General features: G+C 41.3%; 2 protein-coding genes across 4 annotated transcripts; both read left to right on the top strand.

Moving 5' to 3' along the window:
• The first annotated feature begins 80 nt into the window (after positions 1 to 80).
• On the top strand, positions 81 to 10,730 carry LOC148386311 (uncharacterized). The gene is made up of 11 exons (XM_088398730.1): positions 81 to 456; positions 1,257 to 1,377; positions 1,594 to 1,692; positions 1,782 to 1,815; positions 1,978 to 3,776; positions 3,860 to 3,890; positions 4,064 to 5,832; positions 6,116 to 6,161; positions 6,264 to 8,068; positions 8,339 to 8,375; positions 8,578 to 10,730. The coding sequence occupies exons 1-11, from the start codon at positions 362 to 364 to the stop codon at positions 10,122 to 10,124; spliced, it is 7,383 nt and encodes a 2,460-aa protein (XP_088254856.1). The 5' UTR covers positions 81 to 361; the 3' UTR covers positions 10,125 to 10,730.
• A 2,917-nt stretch (positions 10,731 to 13,647) lies between these two features.
• Positions 13,648 to 23,339, top strand: wnt11 (wingless-type MMTV integration site family, member 11). 3 transcript variants are annotated; one of them, XM_088399332.1, is made up of 7 exons: positions 13,648 to 13,956; positions 15,803 to 15,991; positions 18,104 to 18,348; positions 18,751 to 19,028; positions 19,101 to 19,393; positions 22,458 to 22,658; positions 23,003 to 23,339. In XM_088399332.1, exons 2-6 carry the CDS (start codon positions 15,909 to 15,911, stop codon positions 22,630 to 22,632), a joined length of 1,074 nt encoding a protein of 357 aa, XP_088255458.1. In that variant the 5' UTR covers positions 13,648 to 13,956; positions 15,803 to 15,908; the 3' UTR covers positions 22,633 to 22,658; positions 23,003 to 23,339. The 3 variants fall into 3 exon arrangements, with proteins under 3 accessions (XP_088255458.1, XP_088255457.1, XP_088255456.1); XM_088399331.1 differs by having other exon boundaries at positions 13,648 to 13,953; positions 15,802 to 15,991; positions 22,458 to 23,339; XM_088399330.1 differs by having other exon boundaries at positions 22,458 to 23,339.
• The last annotated feature ends 1,677 nt before the right edge of the window (positions 23,340 to 25,016 follow it).

Raw genomic sequence — 25,016 nt, 5'->3', positions numbered from 1 at the left:
ATAATAAAATGGGGGACACGCCAGTGTTTTGGCATCGCAACACAAATGGAAAAATCCAGCCAATGAAGCCTATTGTGCCCTCTGCTGGACAACATGTTTCACTGCAGTCTCGAGTTCCTGGTTCATATCACGCTCTCGGCGACTCTTGGAACACCACGCAGCATCAACTTTTTAAGAATGGAAGTAGTAGAGTCTTAGCTTGTTAAAATACTTTTAAGCTGAATAGTGTTCAAATATACGGTTACTGGTAGACGTTTCGCCGCGGCATGAGTCCGTAGACTCTTGTGCCGATTTCGCTCTCAGTGGACTATCCAGCTAAGCTAGCTAACTAGCTAGTTAGCAAGCTACATTGCTTTCCAAAATGACAAACTGCTGTGCTGCAGCCAACTGTGACTACCAGCAAGAGGGGCCCGATAGCAGCATTCCACTTTTCAGCTTTCCTTCGGATCCGGAGCGGTAAGTTGTTTCCATCGTAGAGTGGGACGTTCGCGGGGTAGCGAGCATGCACTCGAAATATGTTAGCCATCTGCCTTTAGCATTTTCGTTAGCTCAACATCATGTTGGCTAACAGTGACACAACTCAGTTGAAAATGGCGCAGACTCACCACACTCTTGAAAGAAGTCACGGGAAAAATAAAGTAAACGCATTGGTTTTGAATGAGGAAACTGCTGCGGTGGTCGTGGTTTGATTGTGCATTCTTTAATGTTTTGATAAAATGAAATGAAAGCATAGTTGGAAACTTTTTGTCCTGCAAATTTCAAACTGCCAATATGTAAAAGACGCCTACCGGCTCAGCGCGGTAAGTCATTGGGACCGACCAGTTGAACTTATAATAATAATAATAATAAATCGTTATGCAGCTCAGAAAAGAAAAAGCATTCTCTAATTTTTAAATCATCAACGTTTCAGAATTTCAGTCGATTTTGAACAGTGCAATTTAGTTCTTTCTCTTTTCTTTAGTAATTACTGAATGACTCAGCGGGTATCAAATTGGTTATCTCGTAGAAGTACAGATTTAAAAATGCCCGATAATATATGATCAAACTGGAATTCACTCTCGCTCAATTTAAAGCTTATTCACACACAAAGCGCAGCAGTGCGTGTTTGCCCACCCCTGTTTGCGTATCACTGCAAGGTTTGCTATCTGAGTAAAAGGAATCAAGCCGGTGTGTTTAAAATATAACCTGTTTAAACGGAAGGAAGCTGAGAGCACGTGATGGATTTCTGATTGTGTCCCCCCCTCTCTCTTTTTAAGCTGCCAAAAATGGTTGACTAATTGTTGTCGCCAAGATTTGGCGTCACAACCTCCAGAGGAGCTGCATAATCTCTACAAAGTTTGTGCAAAACATTTCGAGCCCTCTTTGATATCTGATCAGGTATGCATAAAAAAAATGTTTTATTAATCTTTTATTCAGTCATCTCGCATATTATGCTCATTTTACACACACTATTTCCTAATTGATTATCAATGTTTTACTTGAGATGTTGAGTTAGAAGTTGTTAGAAAGTTGTTTTTATTCAATTATTGGTAATAAAGAATTTTTTTTTGTTTAGTCAAAGCAAAACTCCAAGTTATATTTCTTAATTTCCAGAAAAGTCTCTTGAGCGATGATGCTGTTCCAACAATATTTGACTTTGCTGCGCCCACCAATGACGAATCGACGTGTAGCAGAAAACGTGCAGGAGGCCCTGTAAGTGTGTCACTGTCTGGAAAAATATCTCTTAAAAATTGTTAATAGAATATTTGAACAATAAATAAACTTAATTATAATTCATACAGGTGGAAGAGGAACCCACTGTGAAGAAGACAAAAGGTAAAATTCATGTAAAACTTAATATTTAAATCATAAGTCGGGGCCCAACTAATATCAATGTTATTTAGGTCAATGCCAATTCTGATACAGTATTTGGCTGAATAAAAATTAATAATTTTCTGTATTTGTCTCAAAACTCAGTTATGTGCTCTTTTCCATTAGAAAACATAGCAACAACAAAAGTGACTGAGGAGACAAAAGAAATTTCTGGTGATGAAATTGCAACACTTGAAGTGAAAGACAACCAAGCTCAAGAGATCGTCAGCGGCTTCAAAGCCAAAGAGACTCTTAAGGCCTATTTCAAGGAAATTCTGGCACTGACTGGATTCAGCATCAACGGTGGCAACATCAACACAGATGAATCAACCGGTGGAGGACGGGATCAGCTTGCTCTTAAGAAAATCTGTGTCGAGAAAATCGATAAGAAAGAAATCCTGCAGTTTAGTGAGAGCCTAATGCGTGAGGAGATCCAGAACACCTTAAGACACGCCCGATTCTTTTCCATTCTGCTTCAAAATGTTACCAGTATCGAGGGAAAGGAGCAAATCCCGATTTTCATTCGTTCGGTCACAGAGGCCGGGTTCCCACAAAAACATCTCGTTGGTTTCCTGCCTTGTGATTTGGATGCCGACAGTCTTTTTCACCATCTTATATCAGAGTTGAGAATTAAATGGGGCTTACGGATGGAGCATTGCAGAGGACTCTCGTACCTCGTAAGTGGACGCATGTGTCAACCCTTGCGAGATCTGACGTGCAAAATTCTACTGGAATTTCCGCAAGTTGTTTTATCCCCAAGTGACCCATATGCGTTTAACATATGGATTATTCGCTGCATGCCAGTGCCAACTATTCAAAGTATCGTCGACACTGTCGAAGAAGTGGCCTCATTACTCAGGAGCACCCCCGAGCTATACAAAAGATTGGAAGGGAAAATCCAGATGACATACGGCCATATAAAAGGAGAAGTGGATCGAATCAAGGCAATCATCAGCGCGAACTGGGAGTGCGGCACCGACGCCTTCCAAACCATGTTGGAGATCTTGGAGCCTTTTCTGAACTGCATCAACGAAATGATCTCCAAGGTGGATGAAGATACGGCCGAACAGATGGCCAAACTCAAGCCAGTCCTGAAGAATTTCAATTTCATCATGACCTTAGTTGTTCTCAAGAACACCCTCTGCTGTGTCAGCATCCTCAACTCCAGTCTCAAGGGGATCATCAGCATGAGCAGTACGCTGCAGTACACCATTTCAAATGCCTTAAAGCTGGTCAACAAATACCAACAGGACATCGCCATATTCAACCGGAAATGGTTTTCCGACGCAGTCAGTCGAGCCAAGAAGCTGGGTGTCGAAGTCATCAAGCCGGAGATTGAGCACGGAGATTCAAATGACACCCCGCTCGAAGACTTTTACAGAGAAACGTTGGCACGACCCATCTTGCAGTACCTTGTCGCAGAGGTCAAGCGGATTTTCAGTACCGAGATGGTAAGAATTCTGAGATGGCTCTCTTTAGTGCCGTCCTACATGGCCGACCACAATTTCAGCATTCGCCGCGATAAAGTAGCGGACGCCAATTTGAACAACCTCGCAAGGCCCGACACGTTCTACGAAGAGCTCGGTTGTTGGGAAGTGAAATGGAGGCATGCAAGCAAGCGCAGGATTCTGCCGACCACAGTGTTTGCCACACTCAAAATACCAGACATCGGGTTCTACCCAAACGTGCAGAGCTTGTTGAGGGTGTTGGGCACCGTGCCTTGTGTCAACGCCGAGGCAGATGTTTACGGCCAATACCACATGGTACTGGAACGATGCCACGCCTACCTGAAAGACACGCCAGAGGACCAGAGACAGTGTAGCTCAGCGTACGTCTACGTCAACCAAGACGTGCATTTCAATGTTGAGCAAATGGTGGATACGTATGTCCAGAAACATCCAGACATCCTGAAGATGTTACAGACTGTGAGTAGATCTTTTTTTTTTTTAATTGCACTTGTGACCAGCGATAAAACATTTTGAATGTGACAATTTTTCTGTTTTTACAGGATGAAGAAATTCAAGATAAGCCTTCTAAAGGTAAGATAATTTAGACTTTTTTTTTTTTAATTGTTGCTGCTCAGTAATTATATTAAATGGAAACACTTAATTTGTTCCATACACAGAATCAAATATTTTATTTGTCCCATTGAAATATTTTATTTGTCCCATTGTGTTCACTTGGAATAAGTGCACCTTATTTTGTTTTACAGTGGCAAGCCAAGGAAACCACGCTGATAAAGACATAGAAGCCGAATTGCAACTAATCAATATGGAGATGGATGCTGAGAGTCTCGTTGAAATGAAGTGCGCTGAGACGGATAGAGAAGCTTTGAGGTCAGCTCTACAAGCCACAGTGACCGCAGCGTACAACAGCCAAAGCTGGCAGCAAAATGAGGTTTGTCCAGCTCAGGATGGAGAAGTTGAGTACGTCACCAAGTCTGAAATGAAAGAAGTTCTCGCTGTGTGTGAAGATGCGGTCAGAGAAGGGATTCTCACCGAAGCGGGGAGTTCATTCTTTTCGTTGTTCATCGATCGTGTGGTTAAGATCGGGGAAAAGGACTATCTTCCACTCTTTCTTAGGTTTGTGGACAGTTTTGATGTCATGAGACTAGAGTTAATGGGATTCCTGGAAGCAGATCTGGATTGTGACGCCATGGTGCGACGCCTCTTGGAAATAGTAACGGAAGAGTGGCGTCTGGATTTGAATAACTGCAGAGGTCAGGCGTACCTCGGGTCCGGTGACGTTTCCTACAAGCTGAAGGCTTTTGCTTGCAAAGTACAGGAGAAATATCCCCTTGCCATTAGCACACATTGCTCTTGCTACTCATTCAACACATGGTGGTCAAAGTCCATCCCAGTATCTGCTGTGAAAAGAGCCCTCGATACGTTCGAAGAGGTGGTGATGTTTTTTGGCAGCAGGACTGCTCTAGAAAAACAGCTTGATCACGTCATCGCCTACGGTCTTCGGGAGAACTACGAAAGGGTCCAGGAGTTGCAGGGGAAGTACTGTTCCCTTTGGCAAGAAATGCACGATTCGTACGAGGTGTTTGTGCAAATGCTCGAGCCCCTTGTCGAGTGTATGGAAAAAGTCAAAAGCAACCCGCAAAGGTGGAAAAACGACATCTCGGAACAAGCTGGAATGCTCTTAAACAAACTCAAGCAATTTGATTTCATCATCGCGATGGTGATCTTAAAGAACACCTCGTCTTTTACCCGAGAGCTGAGCGCAGGTCTTCAGAGAGATCATTTCAATGCGGCCTTCCAGCTCTGTCAAATCACTGGCATCGTGGCGACTTTGACCAGAATCAAAACCAATTTGAAAGTTTTCCACCAGAATTGGTTTGATGAAGCCTGTGCGATCGCACAAAGTCTGAGAGTGCCCATAGAAATCCCCGAAAACTCCATGCCAAGGGACAGCCTAATAAAACCAGTAGGTTTTTATAAAGACAGCTTAAGTGTGCCCCTCGTCGATAACCTCATCAGCGCCGTGAAAGATCATTTTTCAGAGGATCACAAAGAAGCTCTAAATTTCCTCTCCCTGGTCCCTTGCTTGGTTACAGTGAGTTACATGTTTGAGAGCTTAAAATCCAAGCCGCCTCTGTACAGCAGTGATCTTCCCGACGCCGACAACTTCTTCACCGAACTCTGCTGTTGGAGAGTAACCTGGAAGACGAAAGTCGCCTCGGTGACCATCCCCAATTCAATCTTCCAAACACTGCGTCTGCCGCTCATGCAGTTCTTTGGCAACATCAACGCGCTCCTTAGGATTATGTCGGTGCTGCCCAGCACAGCCCTGGAAGACTGTGGCGTTGTAATGCGTCACAAGAAGTTCCAAGACTACCTAAGGAATACCAATGCCAAAGACCGGTCCCTGTGCTTGGCTGTGCTACAGGTTGGCACAGATTTCAACAGAGACCTTGACCGCATGGTGAGCCAGTGTTTGAAGGTTACTCCGCAAGCCCTGGAGGGAATCTGTTTGGTGAGTACTATACATGTCCTGTGTCGTATTCCTCAAGCAGGTTCTCCAGTTGAGACGAACGGCATCGAGGTTTTATTTCACAATTGTTTTTGACCAGAATTGTCAGTGTTGTCACAGTTAGATACTTTATTGATCCCCGGGGGGGGGGATAAATAAACAGATAGACAATCTAAACAAAAACAACAAGAGGATAGATCTGATTAGTTTTAATCGATAGATGTTTTAGACATTTGAATCGTTGATGACTTCTAAATACATGTGATGAATACTTCTGTTTCCACAGGATAAGGAAGCCAAAAGTTTAGTCAGAAACACTGACAATATGGAAGGTATAGTATTTTTTTTTTTGTGACTGAAGACAAATATATTAGCCACGAATTTGGTATCTTTAACATAATATACATGTATTCTTTACTTTTTCTATTTAATAGTGGCCACATCCATCAAGATGGAAATCGATGAGCCTGAAATTCAGCAGTGTCCCGACGTGAGGGAGGAACAACAACACGTGAAGCCAGTAGATGAGAATGGACAAATTGGAGACAACCGTCAAAGTCTGGTGACCATATTCAGACAGGCTGCGATCCTTGGGAAAAAAAACACCAGTTTCACCGAGCTCTCTGAAGCGGAAAAAGAGTATTTCATCCAGGACCTCAACATGTGCCACTGGTTCCGGAAGGAGAATAAATGGGCACTGTCCATGAGCGAAGCTGAAATTGTGACATTACTCATCGAGGGAATCCGAGAAGTCATCCTGAAGGAGATCCAGGAATCTCCGTTCTTCTCACTTATCACAGACAAACCTGTCAAGATCGCCGAGGAGACTCACCTACCTGTTTTTGTCAGGTACGTTCGAGAATCTGCTCCAAAAGTCGAGCTGATGGGTTACTTGCCGTATGACGTCAACTGCGATGTTGATACCCAAGCAAGAAAGCTTGCAAAGATTCTCACCGAGTCCTGGGGTTTGCCAATGGCTCACTGTCGAGGTCAAGCCTTTATGCATCTGGGCTCAGGTTACCAAAGCCTGAAGAAAATGTCTTTGGACTTCCTCGAGAGCTACCCGCTTTGTGTCGTAACACCAAGCGAGTCCTGCGGCTTGGCCCATTGGCTGGTAGGCAGCGTGCCTTGCTCCTCCGTAGCCAAAATGCTGGATATCACCGAAGATTTGCTCCTGTTCTTCGACGAATCTCCTCGTCTAGAAGAACAGTTGGCGCAAGCTGTCGACGGACTGTTGAACATGCCAAGGGAAGCTTTGGAAGAGATTCCAGAGACATTCTGTTCAAGATGGAAGAAGAGAGAGGACTTCTTTGACATACTTGCCGACACATTGGAGGGCGTTCTCAGTTGCCTCGACGCCGTCTGTTCCAACGCCAGAGGGGCCGTGGCAATGCACGCTCAAGTTCTCTCCGCCGCTCTGAAGAATGTGGATTTCATCGTCACCCTCGTCATCGTGAAGAATGCTTGCGCTCCTCTTCGTAACTGTAGCACCATCTTCCGCTGTGGCAACCCTGCTGATATTCTCTGCGAAGTGGAGAAGATCCCTCTCATCGTCGAGAGTCTCAACAAAATGTTGGAAAATGTCAGCACGCTACACGCGACTTGGTTTGAGCAGGCGTATCGGTTAGCCAACAAGGTAGCGCCTCATCAAATCTGTTTCTCGGAGGAGGCCAGCAGCTCCGATTCCCCCGAGGCATACTACAGGGAAAGTCTGAGTATCCCCCTCCTCAAGAGTCTCATCGATGAAATGAAGTACACCTTCTCAGAGAACCACTTGAAGGCTCTATCGATCTTGTCTCTATTGCCATCCTGCAATCCGCAGCCCATTCTTCCCGAATCCACAGACAAACCTTTTAACTTCTACCTGTCAGATCTTCCAGAGCCCGATACGCTTGAGCAGGACGTCAATGCGTGGGCCGCAGTCTGGGGAGACAAAGACCATGATGTTGCTCCCCCAACATCCATTGCGGAAACCTTGGTTCATCCCGAGTGTAAGAACCACCCGACGATTATTTTACTCCTTCGGCTAGTCGCCGTGCTGCCCAGTGTCAGCATCGAATGCGACCTCATGAAGTCCACGTTGAATTCGATGAGGGATATTTTGAGGAACACTGTATGCAAAGGTAACAGGACGGCTCGCGTGATGCTTCTCTCGCACAACACAACGCTGCAGAGGTTGCCAGAAGTCATCGCCAAGTGTATCGAGGTCGATCCAGAGAGCAGTCCATGTCTTTCACAGGCAAGTTAGTCCATGTGCTGAACTAATCTGTCAGACCACCTGTTTGGGTCATAGGTCAATCATTTGCTTTGTTTGATTCTTTCATTTTCAGAGAATTCTTAACATGTTATCATTTGGAACTGGAATGAGGAATTTGAAACTTACCCAAACTTAGAGTTTAAACATACTAGTCAGTTACTTAGTTATGTGGTCGAATATATGTGTCATGTTTTAGACTAGTCAAAGCACTTTTAAATCGGCATCATGTGACCAAAATTGTGCTTTTTCTAGGTGATGGAAACTATACGAGGCCTAAATCTAGACAAAGGTAAGTGCATTGATGTGATGTCATCAATCTGAATTCTTTCTGTACCTTTAATTTTGCGTCAAGCAACGTATATATTTAATTCCATTCCGTTTTAATCACATTGGATCAGCAGAAGTTAGCTCGAGTTTCTTAGCTTTTACAGCAGATCTTGAATAATAATAGATTGTACATCAGTAAAAAAAAATGTCTTTTTTTTCACCAGGAGACGACACGGAAGACTTGTTAAATCAGCCATCGCCAATAGTACCCAATGCTACCAGTGAAGCATCTGAGAATCCTGCAGATGGAGAAGAGAAATCCACCGAAACCGAAGTAGTCGCAAAAACGGCTCAAGGACCAAGACAGCCGGTGTCGTTTTACGAGCCGCTGTTGCGTGAAGAGATTATCAAAGAGCTCTGGGATTCTCAGTTCTTCACAATCATCACTGAACAGACTGTTGACATCGACGGTGAGGTTTACGTCCCACTGTGCATCAGGTACTTGAACAAACAGGACATCCAAAGTGAAGAAACACTGGCTTTCATTCCGTTCATTGAAGACTCGGCGGTTCTCTTGGAAGCGATCGAGACCACCCTCTCTGAGAAATGGGGTCTGAACATGGCGTATTGTAGAGGACAGTCCTTGCTGAGTGTCGGCAAGGTTGGAACTCAGATGAGAGCTGTGAGTTTAGCAATAGCCAACAAATACCCTCAGGCAGTAAGGACGCTCAGCTACAGTTTGTCGCTCAACGTGTGGCTGGCCAAGTCCTCCGCAAACGAAGAAGTCGCTGATAGAACAGTACTGATTGATAAAATCTTACATTGGCTTACGCAGGACGCGGAACGGCAGAACAAATTGGAAGAAATGATTCTTCACGTATTTCAGAACAATGAAGGAAAGGGCAATGAGCTGAGGGACATGCTGATGAAGAATTGGGAGAAGAGTCACGACATGCACGAGGTGATGGCCGAGATTATCGAAGCTGTCTTGCTTTGCCTAAGCGAGCTCAAACATCAGGGAAGTGTATCGGACCAGCAGCAAGCGTGGCAGTTCTTTGAGTCGATCCGAAACTTTGATTTCATCCTTTCACTGGTAGTGCTGAGACATGTCTTGCACCAAAGTAAAAAGCTAAGTCGGTCTCTTCAGGGCAAGCCCTTAGACATGTTACTTTCTGTGAATAGTTTGCCAGATCTCAAGGCTTCACTCAGGAATTTGAGGAGCGATATTGACACGCATCACAAGGCGTGGTTTGAGGAAGCTGTCTCGCTCGCATCCAAACTACACATCCCGTTGTTACATTCGGTTCTCCTGGAACCTCTGAGCGAGTTTTACAAAAACGCACTCAGCACCAAATTCGTCGAGCACGCGATATCCGAAATTGACAACCTCTTCACCGAAAAGGTGATGGATACCTTTAGGTGTCTGGAGATTGTGCCTTACGCAATGTCCAAAGTCGAAACCAGCACTCTTAGCGGTCTGGTGCTGCGCATGTACAAGGAAGACTTGCCAGATGAAGCCTCGCTTCAAGATGAGATGAAGTTGTGGAAGGAGAAGTGGTTGGACCCCTTGGCCGGCTATCTTCCCACGACTGTCCTTGACACGCTCAAGACGTCACAGATCCGAAGTTTTAGTAATATTGAGACTCTTCTGCGACTCCAGGTGATTTTGCCATTTTCAAGAAGGGAGAGTAACTTCAAGCAGGGAAAGAGAAGCTTACAGGAGTTTATGCAGCAGGAAAAGCGATCCCTCACTGAGCTCCATCCTCTGTAAAAGCTGCAGGTCTTCCATCATAGCGAGATGGTGCTGCCCACCATCCTCAAGAACAATTTCACTCTTGAGGTCCCAAATCAAAAAGTTTCTGTGTATATTATTGATTTAATGGATTTTCCTTTTGTTGATAGTCTGCTAACCAATTTTTTGATATATTTGATGATTTCCTGTAGTTTGTACAGTTGTACTTGTCCAACGGGACCAACACAGCGGGGAGGGAGGGGCGGTTGGGCGGGGTTGCGTTAAAAAAGCAATGATCCTTTGACGATTAGCGATGCTTTGTGTGCCTTGATGCAAATCAAATATTTACAATTATGTTTCACAAATTGTCCCATTGGCATCTGAAACAACTACAGTAGTTGTTTTCTCATTACCAGAAATGACCCGGATGTCATCGGTATCACTTTTTACGAGTTATTTTACTTTAAGTGTCACACTTTTCTCTCACTTGTGCACGCAATGAAATGGTCATATTTTGTTGGTTTCCTATGTTTTACGTCATATTGCAAAACTGTATTTGCTGTAAACCTAGCTTTTAAAGAATGTCTCCTTGATAGGAAAAGCATATATATTTGTCAAAAAAGTAATAAAAGTGTCCAAAAAGTTTTGGTTTTTTTTTTTTGTCTTGTGGACTATACAGCGCTTAAGACACAAGGGGGCACTGTGAGACTGTAGTTGCATTATTTCTCTTTCTTTATGAAAGGTCAGAGCAAGTTTTAGAAAATACTTGAGATTATTCATGTCCTAGATTTACTTATTCACAAACACCCAAATATGCTTCACTTTTTGTGTCCATGGCCACTGCCCTCCTAAAATTACTATTTTATTCAAAGTATTTTATAAAAATTTGAAATGGAGAATGCACCTTGTACAATATTGATTGACCCATGCACCGGGTTTCTGTTCAAAGTCAAGATTCTGCACTGATGCAAAACCTGTACTACTCCGTAATCATGTCCATGTACATTCAGGTTTTAACTGTACTCTTGGGAGTGGGGTGAATAAGGACATAGATGGCTTAAGTGGATTTTATTTCAAGATCTCCTTACAGAAGGAAAATGAAAGAAAGCCTACAGGGCAATATTCTCAGTATCACTAGCCAAAGTTTTGGCTTGAATTATTCAGTGGTATTGTATTCAACTTATGAGAAACAGGATGTTTTTATTTTGTAATTCAACCAAATTATTTCAATTATTCCACAAGAATCTGAACATAAGGGGTTCAAGGACTGACCCTTGAGTGACCCCACATGTTCTGGCAGATTGGAAACTTCCATTGGTCTTAAAGTAACTTCTTCCCTTCAAGTAGGACCTGGGTGAAAAAAGTTGATTAAATTAATTCAAATGTCACAATGCTTATCATTTGTTTCTATTTTTAGAGAAGATTTTCCAAATGACCCTCAAAGTCTGCCCTGGTCTTGCCTGTTCTGTCGGCTCATGGCAGTACTGAAGGAGCGATCACATGACTTGTTCCAAAGTGGCACCCATCTGTCACTTGAAAAGGCTTTGTCCTCAAAGCACAATAAAGACAAGGGCTGATAACCAAATGGTGTGCAAAAGATCTGGGGCTAGCCTTGTCCTACAAGGCCACAGACATGGAGAGAGACCTCTACTCCTTAATGACAATAATCAGGAGGGCCTTGTGATTGGTGTTTATAAAATGGAGGCCCAGATGTTGCTTATTCATCATGACTACTATTCCACCTCTTGAATTTATATTTCACCCGTGCACATTCCGAAAACACGCATGTTAGGTTCATCGAGGATTGGCCTCAAGTCATCTGTGATAGGCAGCAACTCACCCGTGACCCTTATAAGGATAAGCAGTAATGAAAAAAATGATGGAAAAAAATGTTTTACCTTGTAACGAGCAGGAAATTTTGAAAAAATAGAATAATTCATAGAGCTCAAATTGGATATTTAAAATCAGCATATTTCCTTTGCGTGCTGCAGTTTGTGTGATAAAAAAAGTGTTGTTTTCAATCCAAACCACAGATTTTTTTTCTGCAAATAAAAATTGTACACAAATATGCTGATACAGAAACGTGGCAGAACACTACCACATAAAAACAATAAAAAAAATTCAATCTATTTAAATATAACACATTTACTTGACAGCCATCTATATAAATCTTTTGTTCTTATCTATGCCAGACACTTGACTACCTCTGCTCCGATTAATCTCGAAAATCACGTGTGGTTTCATAATCATAAACCCCAACTCCCCTCAAAGGTGTCATCCCCTGTGTTATTCAAAAGGTGAGAGGTGTGAGAAAAAAAAAATCAAAGGCTTTGGGTGTTGACCTCAGTTCAGGAATGAAGAGACTGAGTGTAAAAAGACTTTCTGAAAGCGAGCCCGGTCCCGCTGGAAGCTCTGCAACACCCACACATGTAACAATCTGTGCCCATTCACAGTTGACTGCAATGTAAAACACATCTGAGTGCAACCACAATCTGAAACATACTGGCCACAATATTAGGTACACAATATCTTCACCCCCCAAAAATATACTGCTGAGTTTTGAGTTGTATCCTACTACTTTTTATGATTCAGGGATGAATATTAGAAAAAGAGTTTGAAAACACCTAACAATGTGGTGTTTTTGATGGAGTCTTGAGATCTGTCGGCTCCAAAAGAAAAACCCAGGAACACCTGATATGCAACGCAACCTGAGGCCAAGCATGTTAGCTCTAGCAGCTGGAAGGTCAAGGTCTGGACAAATAGCTCACTTCTCCCTCTGCCGAAGCACTTGAGGTGCAGGATATTCTCAGCAAAGGCGAACATTGCTTTCCCACAGTTTTCTCTGCAACATATCACGAACTAATGCCAGTACTAAACTAATGTGGTTCATATTGAAGGATGCAAGAAAAATAATGCAACTTCAGACATATTTAATTGGAAGTTATGCTGCTATCAGTAAATTGCATCCATGAAAATACTACTTTGTTGATGCATATGAGAAATTAGAAATATTATTAGAAATTTAAGACAAATATTTTAGGAAAATTCACCAAACCAATGATGAATTATCTACCAGAATTAGAATCGGAATACCTGACATCACTCACAAATTCAACTGAGGCTAAAATTGTTGATATTTTTACATATTTTTTTTTGATTTTTTGTTAGTTAATGAAGCAGGTGGACGAGAAGATTGTATATGCAGTCATTGACAGTTAAAAAAAAAAAATAGTATTTACTTTTTAGTTTAGTAGGCTACATTTTAATCACTTTTTTTTTTACAATTTATTTATTTTTATATATATTTTATATGTATTATATTTTATATAATTTTTAATATATTTATATATTTCTTATATGATTTATAAAATCAGAATCAGTTTCACTTAAGACATAGTTCTACTTTCACCAGAATCTTTATTTATATAACTCAAATAGTGAATAAATTGTTTACTGGGGCGAGCACATGGGCGCGCCCCTGTCAGGTCGCGGAGGCGCGCTTTCTTATGCTAATTCAGGTGTGACATCAGCAGCCACATCAAAAGTGGGCTGGGGGTACTTTAGAGTCGAGTCTGCCTTCTCAGACTCACTCACACTGATCCAGCCCAAGTTTAGTTCCGCTCTCTGTTTGTGTCTCTCAGACACGCGCTCAAAAACCTGGACAACACACAATGCTGACCTATCCGGAGTTATTTTTATTTCCCATGTTGGATTTTTTTGGACGCATCTGACTAATTAAAAGAAGAAAAAAAAAAGAGAGACAGACGCTTTTCCTTACTCTCCTAGGATATTTGGACCTGCTGGCGTGTGATTTCCTTACAATATTATTTGGGTTAACTTGGAAAGCGGAGTTCCGCCGGAAAAAAAAAAGGTGAGTTGCAAAGTTTTGAGAATATTGTGGATATTTTTTGTGTGACTTGATGTTAAAGTCAAATGTGCGTAAAGATGTTTGTAACCCTATTTGTATGGCATTACTTTTAAATACACACATTTACCACACTAAACAATTACGTGACGTCAATCAAATATTTAATTTAGGGGAAAAAAACAGTAAAAGTTGATTGAAATATTAATAAGTGTAGTTATCAACGTTTTTGCTAAAGGAAAATACTTAAAAATGAGGACGTCATAAGAACATTGTAATTGAAATACTTTTGCAATTGATCGCTTTGAGGTGTTGATTGCAGAGATTGAGAACAACCTTACAGTGAAACTAGAGAAGGAATCCGAATTAATTTGAATGAATGCTGTTAATCCGCTTTACAGCTACAATCCCACTCCCCAGCATTTCTAACTTGGTGTCGCTTTAATTATATAGTTTATACTCATTTTATGTATTTATCCATTTTGTGGTTATAGATTAACACTTAATAGATGTGCAAGGTGTTGATTTGTCTAAATAATCGTATCATGGTTTTCAAATCAGTTTGGGTTTGTGCCAATCAACATTAAAGTCTCATTATCTCCTTTACCTGGGCGTCTTAATGGGCTAACTTAGCCAGACTTCAAAAAGATCATTTATCCACAGTTTGCTGTTGCTATCAGATTCAGCAGCAGCTGCAGTTGCTGTCCACGGGCTGCAGATTCCTCAACTCACGTGGGCTGTTGCCACTACGGTTGAAATGTTTTTACCTGTTTAGTGAAGTGGCAGTAACACCAAGATGAAATGCAGACCGAGATGTGTGTGCAAATAAAGGAGGAGACTGGCACACTTTACTCCCTTTGGATGTTCTAAATTTATCCATTCATGAGATATTAACCAAGAAAAACATGCAAGAATTATTTTTAAAAAAAAAGTTATGATACAACTAGGCTTCTTTAATGTGCAGCAGTGATTCAGTATTTGTATGAACCCGGTTCAATGACTGTAAAGTGATAGTTTGACAAACACGATGGATAAACACCCAGCTCCTAAAGTTCAGGAGCAGAATATCCACTTAACCAAGTATAAAATTGGGACTGGTTGCTGGGGAGGTGTCAGCTTCAGAGCACTGTGGAGTCGCCCTTGAGACACTTCACGACCTCACCCAAACATTTGTTCGTGTTGTATTCAGTTAAACAATGCAAAGTTGAGTATTGCCTTCAGGGATTACAAGAAGCATGAAACAAACATGCCTAGTTCCAGACATACCAAAAATTAACATCTGAATAGTCATGCATCTGAAATGTAATCTTTTTTTTTGCTTATATTTCCTATTTAGTACACTACACGTGATATTGTTGTTGAGGTTAAAACTTAATCAACTATTTCTTTGATTCATTTTGTAATTTGTAGCATAAAACTTACTGTGAACGACAAGTAAGCAAAAGATCCGATAAACAATAATCGTGCGTGCTAAATTTGATTTTTCTTGTTTTCCCAAAATATTGAAAAATTACAATTGTGGCAGACGATATGCATGCTATATATCCAGACACACTCATACATTTATAAACACACTAGATATTAAATGATATTAAAATAACGATTTATTTGTATTCATCGCGAGCAATATTAATTTGATCTCATATGCAGTCTCAAGATCTTTTAATAAATTCTCTTGCAATGAATTTCATAACATGAACAGTGACAACATTCTAACTGTATTTCTTTACATTATACTCATTCGCTTTCTTTACGTCAAAAGTTTTGAGAAAGTTGGTCGGTCAAAGACTTGCCGACCAACCAACCAGCGGACGGCAACGCCTCCTAATGAGTTCTGTTCTTCTTCCAACAGGTTTTACCAGACAACTCCTTGCCATGACGGTGGACTTGTGAGGTGAAGAAGCTCCAAACAAGTATTTCTATTTTTACGCTCGGTGAACCACATTCACTGTCCAACCATGAGGAGGTGCTCGCACGTCCTGCCTCTCGTTGTGCTCGCTGCTTTGCTGCTGTCCCAGGTCTGCTCTGGCATCAAATGGCTGTAAGTATCCATCTTTCACTTCACGTGACGTCATGAAACGATACATTGTGTGGCATGTTGTGGTGATGGAGTGAAGCCGCTGTGGCAGCTTTGAAGTGGGCCCCCTGACATTCTCGATGAGGAGAAAGCTTGTGTGTTCAGTCGGCGTGTATGTCATGAAAGGGGATGGTAGATTAACGGGGCATTTCCTCTGGCTATGAACGAAAACCTCTTTAATAACTTTGATGCGGCTTCGGTAAACAGAGACAGCGAGGTTGACTTCTAAGCTATCCGGTAAAATTCACCACGGTGTATAATAATAACAGTAATAACTTTAGAAAAGCAAAGGTGGAGATGGGGAGGGAGAGAAGTCTGAAGCTTTGTGGTCTTGTTTTGCATATTCTTGTGAAGCTCCTTGTGGGAGATCAGAACAGAGCAATGAATGCAAATCTCTAACTGTCACTGCTTTTATAGTGCAGTAAAAGTCAAAAACCGAGACTTAAAGGAACAAGAACAAGCTTCAGATTTGTTCTTGTCATTTACACGATGGATGTTCTTTTCATCGACAGAAATGTTGGTGCATTCTGATTTTCATGTCGTCGCCAACCTCAGTGTGGCCTGGTTGAGAATCTGGCAGACTGCTCTGCCAAATCAGGAGTTAAAAGTTGGTCTAAATTTAGACCTGCTGAGACCATGTCTAACTTGTGGCGCAAGGTAGATTGCTGGTGGGCATCAAACCCTCTGAATAATAATAGAATGAACATTTTTTTGTTATTATCATCAGAGGTAAAGCAGTAATGTTTAATTCCCGCTCTGCCTGAGTCTCATGGGTCATGTCCTCGGGCAAAACCCACTTTGCCTCCGGTGCAGCTCACACTGGTGTATGACTGGGGGTTAATGTTTGGCGGTGGTCAAATTGGCCGTAGATACGCACTGGCAGCCACGCTTCTGTCAGCCCGCCCCGGGGCATCTGTGGCTACTTACCCACTTCACCACCACCAGAGTGTGAATGGCTGAACGTATGAATAATGCAGCTACTGTGAGTGCTTTGAGTATAGAATAATAAGCTAAGCCAGGGGTGTCAAACTTATTTTTGTCGCGGGCCGCATCATAGTCATGGTTTCCTTCGAAGGGCCATTGAAATTGCCAACCCAAATAAATCTCTGAATGTCTCAAATTATATATATAGTGTACGGTACTCAACAAACTCCTGAATGGCTAGATGAATAACTAGTTTTCGAAACAGAGACTAAGAAAAACTGTTATATTTGAAAAAAATATGAATGGTATTAAAAATTGCTAGCAATAGAGGTAGTTTTTAAAAGTGAAAACAATTAGTAATTTTAATATTGACATGAATTTGATGCACAATTTGTCTTTGCGGGCCACATAAAATGATGCGGCGGGCCGTATCTGGCCCCCGGGCCTTGAGTTTGACACGTGTGTGCTAAGCTATCAAAATGTATCTTGACGGCATTAAAAAATATCAATTGATTATGTAACCCAAGTCGTCAGGTATACTTTTAATTCAATTTGTATTTGAGGTCACGCTAAAGACAGAAATAGCCATCACGACACATCGAAATGATATTCAGGCACGTGCGTCATGCTAAATCCAAGCGCCAAGTCGTTTAGTTTCGATGACACAATGCCAAAACAGATGTAATAATAAACACCTGCGAGTGACCACGATCGCTGTGCTTATCGTTCGGTACAACCCGGCGCCCCCCCTCGGACATTGTAATGTGAAACAGGACACGTTTCTTACAAGCAGACATCAGAGGTAGCCTCCCCTGCCTGAGGTTTCTCTATAAATACATTAAACCTAAATATGATCTAATCGACTCCAATATGTTCCTCTAATAGTATTGAAATAGACTGAACTGAAGCCAAAGAAGACAAAACCTCCCATGGTGCTAAATGGAAATGCTAGATATGATCTATCTGGGGTTGAGATTAAATGCAAAAATATTTTGAGGAATATCTCATAGCTAGTTCTGCACTAACAAAAACATCAGAGCCAAGAATGTGTCAAAGCTGCTTTATGGATCTGCTACTAACTTTTGGAGAAGGCTAAACTCATTGTTGTGATGGATGTCACCTTTTAAAATGTTTTTCATTTTGATTCCACAGAGCAATATCACACACCCCCAAGACCTTCCACATCAACCAGACCCAACACTGTAAGCTGTTGCCCGGTCTGGTGTCCTCCCAAGCTCAACTGTGCCGCAGCAATATGGAACTCATGGAAACCATCATCCAAGCAGCCCGTGAAGTCAAGAAAACGTGTCAAAAGACCTTTGCCGACATGCGCTGGAACTGCTCCTCCATAGAGACTCCCACCGACTCCTCCAAGTATCGACCGGACCTTGATCGAGGTACGGCCTTCATACATTTATGGACAATATAAAATGTATATTTATATTATTTATATATATTATTTTACATTTTACTTCTATTTTGTAGTGGTAATTACTGACAGCGTTAGTTCAATCCCAGCCAATGGCCCAATGAAACCACTCCTGGTCCGAAGCCTTGATTTTATTAAAAAAAAAAAAAATGCTGGGTTCACCTTAAAAATTGTGACAAATAAATCATGTGGCTCACTGACGGTACAGCATAAAGTCACAACAACAAAAATTATTATATCCATTAATGTATATTATCCATACATACTGTACTAATTTTTTTTTGGGGAGTCTGTATCATCAGTACAACCAAAACATTTTTTACATGGCACAATGAAGGTCTCCAATGCTGCTTGTGCTCTCATTCCCCAGGAACCAGGGAGTCTGCGTTTGTCTATGCCCTGTCTGCGGCCACCATTAGCCATACCATCGCAAGGGCGTGCACCTCTGGAGATTTACGTCTGTGCTCGTGCGGTCCAATCCCGGCTGAGATCCCAGAGCCTGGTTATCGCTGGGGGGGCTGCGCTGATAACCTGCACTTTGGTTTGATCATGGGGTCCAAGTTTGCAGACGCCCCCATGAAGATGAAACGTGCAGGTTCCCATGCTAATAAACTTATGCACCTACATAACAGCGAAGTCGGGAGACAGGTAAGCGAGGAAATGCATGTCGGCAAACACAATTAAAAAAAAAAACTATTATTTTTATTTGTCTGTTGACAGGTTTTAAGAGAGGCGGTGGTGATGAAGTGTAAATGTCACGGCGTCTCCGGCTCCTGCTCCATCAGGACCTGCTGGAGAGGTCTTCAGGACCTGAGAGAGATCGCCATGGACCTGAAGACGAAGTACTTGTCGGCTACCAAGGTGGTTCACAGACCCATGGGGACACGCAAGCAACTGGTACCCAAAGATATTGACATCAGGCCCGTGAGGGAGAACGAGCTGGTCTACCTGCAGAGTTCACCGGATTTCTGTGCCAAGAATGAAAAACAGGGTTCAGTTGGCACGCAGGACAGGTGAGACAGTTTTTCACAATACTTTGATTGCTGCAATAGAAAAGGACAGTTTGATTTTGAAACCAGATCCACCAAATATGTATGTGTGTTTATATATGCATTTATGTACCGTATTTTCCGGACTATAAGGTGCACCTAAAAACCTAAAATTTTCTCAAAAGCCAACAGTGTGCCTTATAGTCCGATGCGCCTTATATATGGACCAAATTCCTAAATTTAAACTGGCCCGAAGCATTGTGTCATGAAATTAATCATAAGTGGCCCGCTGAAGACTAGGAATCATGAATCAAAAAGACTATGGATCATTATTTTGTGATTATAAAGTAATTTGTTGCGTCTGAAGTTGAAATAAAAAAGATAAAATGGAGAATGATTTGGATTAAAAATCTGACATGATGCATTAATGGTGCGCCTTATAGTCCGGCGCACCTTTTATAAGGACACAGTTTTAAAATGGGCCATTCATTGAAGGTGCGCCTTATAGTCAGGTGCGCCTTATAGTACGGAAAATACGGTATCTCTGGTGTCAGGCTAAAAATTTCAGATTCAAAAAAAAAAAAAGACATGTTTGTTCTAGCATACCAAATTATTGTTATCTTGCCAACACAAAGTTGCACAATCAGGGTTAACTTTTGCACCGCGGCAAAAATGAACTGCAATGGTGGTCAAAAAGTATCTAAAATAGCATTTGTGAACTGAACTGTGGTGCCGTGTGAAAACATGGCTTAACGTGGCTTTTTAATACAGTTGAAAAGAACAATGGCAAACCCGCACAGCAGCAAATAGGAAATGACCAATCGTGACTGTCAGCTCATCCAGGATGTTGACTTTAGGAAAGTGATGTCCAGTTTAGTTAGCGGCCTGGGTGATAACAACCTGAGTACTTGTCTGTGGCTTGTCTGAGCATGTGTCACTGTGACGAGGATTCTTGTGCTTTTATCTCAAACGCTGACTAAAGCTCTTATTCTTGGGTCCGGGAGAACTCGGTTATCAATTGGAGGGGCGCGTGCAGATTTGGAAGCATTTAAAGGGTTCCCTGAGATAAAGGTTGGCCGACACCATTTTACTCACTCCAACTCAGGACTTTGCGGTGTGTGAGAATTCAGCGAGGAGTCATTTTGTCTGAAGGTCTTACTCATGCTGAGATTTGGCTAAGCAGTATCATAAGGAAAATATGTAACATTATCTTTTAAACTTATTGAATTTTGGAGAACCTCATGCCTTATCACAGGCTCTATTTCTCTGTTTTGAATTGCATGTCACCAGAGGCACATTTTGAGAAGTGCAATTGCAAAAGTTGTTTCCACAGATTAAATTTCATTTTATTCAAATTGCATGTAAATACTGAGAAATGTTGTCCGGTAGCCAAAATAGGGTCACATTGGAGAATAAGAGGTACGATACATTCTCGACTGCTCGCCAGCCAATCACAGCACAGTAAATAATGTTTGTTTTCTTTTTGAATAAATGGTAAAAGTCATATGAACGTCATCTTTAAGCCACTTTAAAGATAAAGAGCAGCTATGCTTCATGTCAAGGACACTCACTGGAGGCAATTTCTACTGCCTGATAACTTCGCAGCCACATAAGTATGAAACATTAATGCATTTGTCAAATCACGAGGCGGGTCGGCTTTATGGGTCGTGAGACCAAACGCTGTGGACATTGGAAACTTTGAATACTTTGCCTTATATCGCCGCTGATTTGTCACTCACTGGTGGCCACTTGACGCAGAGGCTTTATCAGTCTTGACACTTGAGTTGACCTCCCGTCTACATTGTTAGCCCTGACGTTCGCGAGACCCGGGAAGCAATACAAAGTCTTTATATAGTTGCTGTTTTGACGGCGTTGAAATAGTAGGGCAAATTTAGTACACCAGTCACAGGGTAATAGTTTGGGAATTTTACAAATTTTTCATCGTCGGGTTGTTTATTTTTTTTTAGATTTTGTTCTTTCAAAATTGCATTTAGTTGAAATGTATTATTAGATGTTGTATTAGTTTTTGATTTGCATGTCTCGTGTGTAAGATTACAAAAAACTCAATGAAAATATATATAAAAAATATATAGAAATATATACATATAAAGAAATATCTATATGAATATCTAAAAAAACATCCACAAATCAAATATAATATATATAAAAATATCTAAATAAATATATAGCAATATATAGATCTATAATTTCTAAAGAAAAAGGTCCAAAAATCTAATACGATAGATCGTCTCATGTGTAAGATTAAAAAAAACATGCTAAGCGCTGAGTAGTAAAAACTCAATGAAAATATACATAAACAAATATATAGGAATATATAGATATAAAAAAAATCTAAATAGCTATATTAATATCTAAAAAAATCCACAAATCAAATATAATATATATAAAAATATCTAAATAAGTATATAGATATAAAAAAAATCTAAAAAAAACGTCCACAAATCAAATATGGGTACGATAGATAGATAGATAGATAGATAGATAGATAGATAGATAGATAGATAGATAGATAGATAGATAGATAGATAGATAGATAGATAGATAGATAGATAGATAGATAGATAGATAGATAAAACAAAGAATGTGTGGGTGTTCCTATTTCAACAATGCGTTCAAGCTGCCTTTCACTCTCCACCACTCCTGCTGCCACCATTTACTTAAGCGCCCCCTCTCATCACGCCGGTCATTAACACTCTGCCGTCATAAAAATGGAGCCATAATGTGGAAAGGGCAAACTTAAGAGAAGGGGCAGTCCTGTGTATTCAGTGTGATTTATGGCGGGGGGCTGTTCGGCGCCTATTCAAGAGTCCATTGGCGCCCGAAAGCATCCGAGGCATCCGACGGTCGAGAAGATACGACAAAGGAAAATGAGAGAAAAATGAGGGCGCGTCGCTCGGTCGAGAATATTCAAAGGGCCTTTGTGGGTTCTTCGCAGGCTCGGAGTTTGCACAGGCAGGTTGGAGGAAATGTTTAGAATGAAGTCTAATTGTCTCTTACTGGAAATAGGTTGTCTGACAAACAAGGGTTGGCTCACTCAATCTTGTAACTTTATTTACGTTAATTGCAGGCAGTGCAACAAAACCTCAGCGGGGAGCGACAGCTGTGACTTGATGTGCTGCGGCCGTGGCTACAACCCGTACACGGAGAAGTTGGTGGAACGTTGCCATTGCAAGTATCACTGGTGCTGCTACGTAACCTGCAAGAAGTGCGAGCGGATCGTGGAGAGATACGTCTGCAAATGAATCCCCAAAGCCGCACCGAGCCACAGGTGAACCAAAGCACTACGATAGCTCCAAGACAAACTTTTTGTCTTGAACGTATTTCACCATAAAGTGTCATTATCACGTTAGTATCGATTTTCCAAACTGCCGCTACCGGACACGGAAAGTGACGACAGTTTATGTGAAAACCGCCGTCCTCCTGGGTAGTTCTTTTTTTTTTTTTACTGTTAATGACCATGAATTCCCTCAATGTGGATGAGGAAAGTCTATTTTATTATAGCGCTAATAAAAAGTAATAACATTGGATTATAAAACCGGAGGAGACGAATTAGGTTGTTTCTCCCTCGAGATGGAGATCTGAGGATTTTTTTTTTTTTTTTTAATGGTACAGTTGATACATTTTCCTTCTGCATCAATGGACACGAGAGGAAAAGCAAACAAAGGGAACATAAAGTACTTTTTCAAACACGGGACGTTTTGGACTTTTGGACCCGCACGTTTTCCCGTGTGTATCTTCAGCATGACTTTATCCTAAAGGACTGGAAAGAAAATGGATAAAGGACTTGCTGATTAATCATCCTTTACATCTCGACATGCAGTCAGTTTAAGATATATTCTATTTTTAAGAGCATTATGAACTCATGGATATTGTAAACCACTTTGGTGTGGATGTACATACTCTTATTTTGTATACTGAAATAAAGATAAGTATTTATAAAATTATGAAATGATTTTTCCCACTTTCATTTTTAATGAGTTCCTTTTTTAAAATTAGTTTTTTTTAAGTAATTTAGATTTAAACTACAGCACGAGAGGTATAAATGTGTTTAATATTATTATGATGAATCCCTCCAAATCAAAAAGTGCTGTATAATAAGGCGTTTCAAAACCTTTGGGTGGTTCCAGCCACAATGGAAAACTTTACTTGTAAATTCCACAGCGAGAAAAAAAAAAAAAAAAACTCTGCAGGGGACACACAATGATTTTCATCGCAAACATACCGTATCATTTTGGGAAGCAGACCTCGACAGTCCAAATGTCAAATCCAAAAGAAATCAGATTAATCTGAGAAACAAAGGCTTGTCAAAGAGAGATGATAGTGCGGTTTTTGTGTGCGGCACATGTTACCCTCTGACCAGCTTTGTGTTACTTGAAGTGGTTCTCATGATTTTACACTGACAGAAATAGCTGTGAAAGATGGCGCGCCATGCTGTGAGGCCACATGATGCGTATTCAACAGTGCACGGCATACACCCATAGAGTTTAACACTTCTTGACCGCAGCGTGTCCAACACACAAAACCTCAAAAACAACTTCAAATACTAAGACATCCTTCAACGAGTACAGACATTTTGTTTTCTTTCTTTCTTACCAGCATATGTAACTCAATGACTACAATTGGCTAGCAAATGGTAATTTTTGCTGTTGAATTTTTTAAGCAGGGGTGTCAAACAAATTTTTTTCCCGCGCCGCATTGTAGTCATAGCTTCTTTCGGAGGGTCATTATGACAAATAAATGTATGAGCACTTCATATTATATACAGTAAAAGCTGCAAAACAAACTGACAAATAACTCGTTTTCAAATCAGACGAGTAAAAACTGGTCAAATATTTAAAAAAAAGATATTAAAAGTGAAGACAATTTGGAATTCTAGTAATGACACGAATTTGAAGCACAATTTGTCTTCGCGGGCCACATAAAATGATGTATCTGGCCCCCGGGCCTTGAGTTTGACACCTGTGCCCTAACCCTAACCCTTTTGTGAACAGGTTCTAAATGAGCCAAGAATAAACAATTAGTATGGACATGTTGGCAGCCATTTTGAACATACTTTGAAAATACCCCCAAAACGGCATTTTACACTAGACTTGCACTGGGCATGAAACTAGGGTGTTGAGGGAATGATGATTCATTGTGAGAGGTCTAGTCCATTCTAGTAAATAACAGTTCTGGGAGAGCTCTCCAGTTCACCCGAGACCCCTAATGAAGACAAGTGCTACGGAAAACGGATGGATGGATAGATACCAGTGTTCCAAAAGCAGACACAGGCAGTGGGGGTCAATTGTGGTATTCCGGTTTGGGGGGGAGGGATGGATCTGATTGTGTGCAGGTGAGCGAGGGCTTGTCTGTCAACGGCATCGAGGTCTCTTCAGCATTCGATGGTGAGAAAAAGAACTTTATTTTGCAATTGATGGCAAATAGAATTTTTTTTTGACAATGACCAAATCTCTGCTTTGTGTCTCAGTGTTCAAATAAATTCTCACGCAATTTATCGCCAGCAGGTCCAAAAGGTAAGTACGACCCCGAGTGTATTTCATCACCCCACCCAAGATTAAGTCGGACCTGTTTTTATAGTGAACCCGGTCAGGTGACCCTTTTGAGCAACTATTGTTATCATCAAGCC

This window comes from Syngnathus floridae, chromosome 15 (assembly GCF_059516105.1).
Source record: "Syngnathus floridae isolate MCC-2025c chromosome 15, RoL_Sflo_1.0, whole genome shotgun sequence".
NCBI lineage: Eukaryota > Metazoa > Chordata > Actinopteri > Syngnathiformes > Syngnathidae > Syngnathus > Syngnathus floridae.
Note: the sequence above shows the minus strand (reverse complement) of the source record. Positions and strands in the feature narration are given on the sequence as shown.